General features: G+C 42.4%; 1 protein-coding gene across 1 annotated transcript in view; it reads left to right on the plus strand.

Annotated features, from left to right (window-relative positions):
* Positions 1 to 7,500, plus strand: part of LOC143294952 (arrestin domain-containing protein 3-like) — a 24,876-nt gene that overhangs the window by 11,299 nt on the left and 6,077 nt on the right. Inside the window, exon 6 of the mRNA XM_076606472.1 lies at positions 5,673 to 5,784. Coding sequence (XP_076462587.1) covers positions 5,673 to 5,784 — 112 coding nt within the window. The remainder of the gene's footprint in view (positions 1 to 5,672; positions 5,785 to 7,500) is intronic.

The following is a 7,500-nucleotide window of genomic DNA, read 5'->3' on the forward strand; positions in this document are numbered from 1 at the left end:
GTGGCCTGGTGCAGATCTACTACTGTCTGCAGGTGACAGAGAGAGAGGGAGAGAGAGAGAGAGGTGTGGCCTGGTGCAGATCTACTACTGTCTGCAGGTGACAGAGGGAGAGGGAGAGAGAGAGAGAGGTGTGGCCTGGTGCAGATCTACTACTGTCTGCAGGTCACACAGAGAGAGGGAGAGAGAGAGAGGTGTGGCCTGGTGCAGATCTACTACTGTCTGCAGGTCACAGAGAGAGAGAGGGAGTGAGAGAGAGAGAGAGAGAGAGAGAGAGAGGGGTGGCCTGGTGCGGATCTACTACTGTCTGCAGGTCACAGAGAGAGAGGAGTGTGTGTGTGTGTGTGAGAGAGAGAGAGAGAGAGAGAGAGAGAGAGAGAGAGAGGTGTGTGGCCTGGTGCGGATCTACTACTGTCTGCAGGTCACAGAGAGAGAGGGAGTGTGTGTGTGTGTGTGTGTGTGTGTGTGTGTGTGTGTGTGTGTGTCCTGGTGCAGATCTACTACTGTCTGCAGCTGACAGAGAGAAAGGGGGGGAGAGAGAAGAGAGTGGAGAGAAGGAGAAGGAGAGAGAGAGGGAGAGAAAGAGGGGGAGAGAAAATGGGGAGATAGGAGAGAGAGGGGGCGAGAGAGAGAGATGGGGAAGAGAGACGTGTTTGGCCTGGAGCAGATCTACTACTGTCTGCAGGTGACACAGAGAGAGGGAGAGAGGGGTGGGAGAGAGAAAGAGGGAGAAGAGAGAGAGAAGGAGGAGAGAGAGAGGGAGAGAGAGAGAGGGAGGAGAGAGGGGGAGAGAGTAAGAAAGAGGGGAGAGAAAAAGAGGGGGAGGGAGAGAGAAAGACGGGGGAGAGAGAGGGAGAGAGAGAGGGGGAAGAGAGAGAGTGGGGGACAGAGACGTGTGCTGCCTGGTGCAGATCTACTACTGTCTGCAGGTGACATGGAGAGAGGGGGGGGGGGGAGAAAGAGGGAGGAAGAGAATGGAGATGGAGGGAGAGATAAGGGAAGAGGGGGAAGGAAGAGAGAGAGAGAGAGAACGAACGAACGAACGAACGAAGTTTTTTATTGAGGGAAGTGGAATAAGCATACATGTGCTTTTTTTCATCCAGCCCTCAGGGCAAATGGAAAATGAAAATGAATCAAAACATCCACAAAGTAGCAAAGAGATGAAGAAATAAAGACATGACATTCACATTTAAACATCTACATAATAAACATGTACATCTACATAATCATGATACAAACATCATCATATCATGAAGGAAAAAGATCAAACCATGCACCCCCCCCCCCCCCCCAAAACAAACAAAAAAAAAAAAAAAAAAAAAAAAAACCACAGCCCCCCCCAAGCCCCCCCCCCCCCCCCCCAAAAAAAAGAAGAAAAAAAAAAAAAGTATTCAGGACACTGATTGTGGTTATATATCATTAAGTAGTGCGATAGCCGTTAGACATACAATTAAACTATATATGCGTATTCAATAAGATAAAGTCAAGTTAAGTAGGATTGTTGACATAATTGTCCATAAGGTGTGTATGGTAATGTTTTTTGAATTCTTGAATGCTTTTCTGAACATTAAGATTGGATGAAATATTGTTCCATAAACAGCCTCCTGAATAAATGAGACTGGATTTAAACAGATCTACTCTTGGAATGGGGATCTTAATCTTGTTGGTCTGGCGGACTAGCGTGGTGGGAAATCTATCTCTCAAAGATGGAGCATAATTAGACATGATTTTAAAAATAAAAACTGCTTTGTTGTATTCAAGTTTAAGCTTTAGGGGAAGAATATCTAAATGTCTGTAGTCGTCAGCAGTTAGTGATGAAGATTTCAGAAGGATTAATTTAAGAGCTCGTCTATGCAGACTTAGTAAAGGTTTTAGTATATTATCGCTAGCTGAATCCCAGAGTGTTGACGCATAGTTAATATGTGATTCAATATAAGCAAAAAAGAATAATTTTCTACAATGCAAATCAAGAAAATGTTTAATTCTGGAAAGCTGATAAATCTTTTTGGATAGGGTTTTGCATAATGACATAATATGACTGGACCAAGATAAGTTGTTATCAATGGTGACTCCAAGAATTTTATGATTATCAACTTCTTCTATTGGATGACCATTAATGGAAAAGGGTGGAAGGTTGTGTGAAAAATTTTGGCGTTTCTGTCTGGTGGTGAGTATGAGACATTTCGTTTTTTTTGGATGGAGACGCATGTGATTTAAATTGGACCATCTAACTATATCATTAATGCTTTGTTGTAGAGCATAGTGCACTTTGTCTATTGTAGTGTGATTTGTATGTATTGTCGTATCGTCTGCAAACATCTCACATAATGCATTAATAAATAGAGGCAAATCATTTATATAAACAGAAAACAATATTGGACCAAGAATTGAACCTTGAGGAACTCCGTAATAGATGGACTGTAAAGAGGATTGAGATTCATTCATAGATACAATTTGTCTTCTGTCTGATAGAAATGAAGATATGAGGTCAAGTGTATTTCCAGAAAAGCCATATAATTTTAGTTTTTTCAAAAGAAGAGTGTGGTCTATCACATCAAATGCCTTCATAAAATCCACCATGAGAACACCAGTAATTTCATTATTGTTTATATTTGTGAGCCATTGTTCGACTAAGTTTGTGAGTGCTGTATGACAGGAGTGCTTGGACCTGAAACCAGACTGATTTGGATGAAATAATTTGTAGTGATTGAAGTGATTAAGGATATGTTTGTTAATGTGTTTTTCTAAAGGTTTTGACAATATTGATAAAATTGAAATTGGTCTGTAATTGGAAGGGTCTGTACGGTCTCCTGACTTAAAAAATGGGTACTACTTTCGCGACTTTAAAAGATTTAGGAATTATCTTTTTTGTGATACATTGGTTATAGACATAAGTAAGTGTTTCGGCAATTATAGGAGCAGAGAGTTTTAATATCTTTCCATCTATACCATCAATACCTTTCGAACCTGTTTGTTTTAAGTGGGAAAGAGCATAGTAAACTTCATGTACATCCATAAGAGGGATATCAAGGTGTGATGAAATATTTTTAGTGTTACAAAAGGTTTCGAGAATATCAAGTGAATTAAGGGATGACATGTTTGTTCCTACTGTTGAGTTAGCTACATTACAAAAATGTGTATTTAGGTTTTCTGCTGATATGTCGTTAGTTGTTGTGGATTGCGTGATATTATGTTTATTATTTAACTGATTTATGGCTTTCCAAATCAATTTATTATTGGATTTTGTGGAAATAAGTTCTTGAAAATAATTCTTTTTTTCAGAACGTTTCAAAGCATTTACAAGATCACGTTCTTTTCTGAATTCATCTTTCTTACCTTCTGAGAGAGACGAATCTCTTTCCTTAATCTTATCATCAATGGTTTTAGTCATCCATGGCTGTTTAGGATAGCTTTTGACACGTTTTGTTATGAATGGAGCATGTTTATCATATACATTAAGAAAATTGTGATACCAAACCTCCAGTGCTTCTTCAGGATTAGAGAACTGATAAACAGCTGACATATTAGAATGTATCAAGTTCTGTAGGAATAAATCCTTATCAAATTGTCTAAAATCTCTATGGCAAACGGTTTTATGTCTATTTGCAGGAATTTTTACACCTCGTTTGGACCATGTGAAACATATAGGGGAATGGTCACTGCAGCCAAACGTTGGGGAACATACTTCTGTCATGGAGTTTGTAGATGAAGCGTATATATGATCTATAAGTGTTTTTGACGTTGCAGAGAGAGAGAGAGAGAGAGAGAGAGAGAGAGAGAGAGAGAGAGAGAGAGAGAGAAAGGTAGTGTGTAGGGGGGAGTGAGGGAGGGAGAGAGAAAGGGGAGGGGGGAGAGGGAGTGTGTGAGAGAGAGACAGACAGACAGAGAGAGAGAGACAGACAGACAGAGAGAGAGAGAGACGTGTGCGGCCTTGTGCAGATCTGCTACTGTCTGCAAGTGACAGAGAGAGATGGAGAGAGGAGGGGGGAGAAAGAGAGAGGGGAGGGGGAGGAAGAGGCAGAGTGTGTGTGAGAGAGACAGAGACAGACAGACAGACAGACAGACAGAGAGACAGAGAGGTATGTGGCGTTGTGCTGATCTTCTATCGTCTGCATGTGTAATAGGGGCAGAGGGAAAGGAACAGAGAGTGAGAGACAGACAGACAGACAGAGGACAGTGACAGAGAGAGACACAGAGAGAGAGACAGAGAGTGAGAGACTGACAGACAGACAGAGGACAGTGACAGAGAGAGACAGTGACAGAGAGAGACACAGAGAGAGAGAGAGAGAGAGAGAGACAGAGAGTGAGACTGACAGACAGACAGACAGACAGAGGACAGTGACAGAGAGAGACACACAGAGACAGAGAGAGAGAGAGAGACAGAGAGAGAGAGACTGACAGACAGACAGACAGAGGACAGTGACAGAGAGAGACACATAGAGAAACAGAGAGAGAGACAGAGACAGAGAGAGAGAGAGAGACTGACAGACAGACAGACAGAGGACAGTGACAGAGAGAGACACATAGAGAAACAGAGAGAGAGACAGAGACAGAGAGAGAGAGACTGACAGACAGACAGACAGAGGACAGTGACAGAGAGAGACACATAGAGAAACAGAGAGAGAGAGACGATAACGATTTTTTTTTTTTTTTTTTAAATCAGGCCATGGTCTCATTTGAAGGGGTGATTACAGATTTTGTATAAATAAATCTATCGATTTTTCAAATTTTTTTCCAACTAATTTCGTGATGCACGTGTGTCCTGAAACAGCCGTTTGTTTTATTCAATGAGAGGCCAGTGGTAGAGCATAATTATTATGCTGGTTGGAAAACTGAAATCGTCTTATGAGCTTTTCATGTCGAATGAAAAGGCCAGGAATGACAAAAGCAGATCCTGCACTGCTATCATCCAGGACCGAGCCATCCGTGTAAACTTTTAAATGATAATCAAAATTTTCTTCCAATTCAATTCTGACAGATGCTGCTATTATATGTGGAGATTCTCCTTTTGTTGTGTCAGAAGCACATATGGAGCTTGATGGAGCTTGATGAAGCCGTATGTACACGAAAGTGTGTCCTCACAAGTGACTGAGAACGTTGATGTTTTTTGACTTTTTGCAATCATTATCAGTATTTTCGCTTGTCAGTTTAACGACTTCTCTTTTACGAAGTCCTTTAAGTAATTTCTTGTAATTGTATTTAGAAATTTCTTTCAAATTTCACCCTCATTTCACCCTCATTTGCCCAGTTTCCCCCAAGCCCCCATTCATTCACATCTCCCACCCCTTCTAACCGATAATACTCAAACGTATTCATAAATACTTTAACAAAATGTCTTCAATCACCGATATGTGTGACGGGACATTAAACAAAATTCCTCCTCTTCCTCGAATGAAAACATACCCGCTTTTATGAAATAGTCCCTTTACCACTTACGAAGTCTTATTTCACTCTGACCCGCATGTGACAACGTGTGTCAGTTGTCTGTTCGGTGCAAATGTACCCGGAGTTGCGTCAGTTTTGTGTTCGGTGCAGATGTACCTGGAGTTGCGTTTTTTGTATTCGGTGCAGATGTACCTGGAGTTGCGTTTTTGTATTCGGTGTAGATGTACCTGGAGTTGCGTTTTTGTGTCAGGTGCAGATGTACCTGGAATTGCGTTTTGTATTCGGTGCAGATGTACCTGGAGTCGCAGCAAGAGAAGGAAGCAGCACAAGTGAACATTCCGGTCACCATAGCAACACTTCCCTTCCGCATTCCCAACACGCCCACTCCGGAAATACTATATGGTGAGTGTCGGCAGACATTTTTTACTTTCTCAAGTTGTAAGCGTGCGAGCGTGCGTGCGTGCGAACGTGTGTGTGTGTATGTGTGTGTGGTGGGGTCGGGGGTGCATGTGAGAGAGAGAGAGAGGGAGACGGGGGGCGGGGGGAATGGTTCAAGAAGAAGTGGCCTTTTTCTGTTTGTTTTTCTTCTCTTCTCTCTCTCTCCCCCTCTGTCTCTCTCTCTCTCCCTCCCTCTCTCTCTCTCTACCTCCCTCTCTCTCTCTCCCCCTCTCTCTCCCCACTCCCCACCCCAACTCCTCTCAGATGTCCATCATCTCCAGTGCACGTGTGTGTCTGTGTGTGAGTCAGCCGTGTTGATTGAACGATACGCAGGACCTTGACACTGACCTTAACGGGACCAGCCATTATTATAATGTTGTGGAGAGTCGGTAAGCAGCGACATGGTTGGAGGTGCCTGCACCAGTCTTTAAATCTTTTTTCTTTTCTCAAGTTTTCTTCTTTTTTTTCCCCCCCACCGGTTACTCTGAGTTTGCATAAGTGTATCACTTTCGTCATCAACTTGCAGAATTTTCAGGTCTATTTTGCTAGTGTTTTGTTGATCGTTATGAATAGTGTGTTTGTGCATGCCAGATTTTTATCGGAATTATTGTATTTTGCTTCCCATCAAAGGGAAACAAAGCCATTTCAGAGAGTTTGTTTATTCCCATTGACTCTTTTGAGTCATAGAGAAACAAGGAAACATGGACAATAACAGGATGGCGGCCACAGAGGAAGAGCGAAGATAATTCAAAAAGAAGAAACAAAAGGGGGGATAATACAAATGGGGGAAAAAAATGAAATAAAATAAAAGGCCAAATGTAATACGGCATCAGTCTGATACAATGCAATAGGAATAGCGAAAGCAATACTCCATAGACAAATGCACAGATCACAACTTAGATTTACAAAACGGCTCTGTATCTGACTAGTTGAGCCTGAACTGGGAACTTGTGATGAGAGGTTGCTGTGGAAGGGAGGAAACTGATTGATATCATGATCCTGTGGTGAATTACTTCCCTTATATTGAGCACAGCCGGAACTCGTTGCGAAATGTTGATCTTTTTTTCAGCCTCAAATGAACGCACAACAATCTCAGTCCGTTGTTATGACTCTCGTGAGTCATCAAGGGAAAATAACCCAACACTTTTTGTTCTCCGAGAACTAAAGGCTGACATTCAGTTGATACTTTCCGAGTAAGGAGAAAAACAGAAAAGTTACGAACGCGGTTGTAAATGCTAAAAAGTTTTATTATCAGTGGAAGTGTTGATATCCTCCGTTTGGATACCAAGGCTAACTTGGTCGTCATCAATATCAGAAAAACAGTGAAGCAGTAGTAGCAGCAGCAGTGGTAGTCAGGGTAGTATCCGCGCAATAGCAGTAGTAGAACAGCTCAAGTTAGCATCAGCAGTAAGTGATAGTGGCTGGAACACTTGTGCAGCAGCACTGAGCCAGACACTGAGCGATAGCCGAGTGGTTAAGGCGTTGGACTTTCGATCTGATGGTCCCGGTTTCGAATCTCGGTGACGGCGCGTGGTGGGTGAGTAAAGGGTGGCCGAAATTTTTTTCCGATCTACCAGGTCAACGTAATTATGTTCAGACCTGCTTGTGCCTGAAACCCCCCATTGTCGTGTGTACACGCACGCACAAGATCAAATACGCACGTTAAAGAGCCTGTAATCC

This window comes from Babylonia areolata, chromosome 20 (assembly GCF_041734735.1).
Source record: "Babylonia areolata isolate BAREFJ2019XMU chromosome 20, ASM4173473v1, whole genome shotgun sequence".
NCBI classification, from domain to species: Eukaryota; Metazoa; Mollusca; class Gastropoda; order Neogastropoda; family Buccinidae; genus Babylonia; species Babylonia areolata.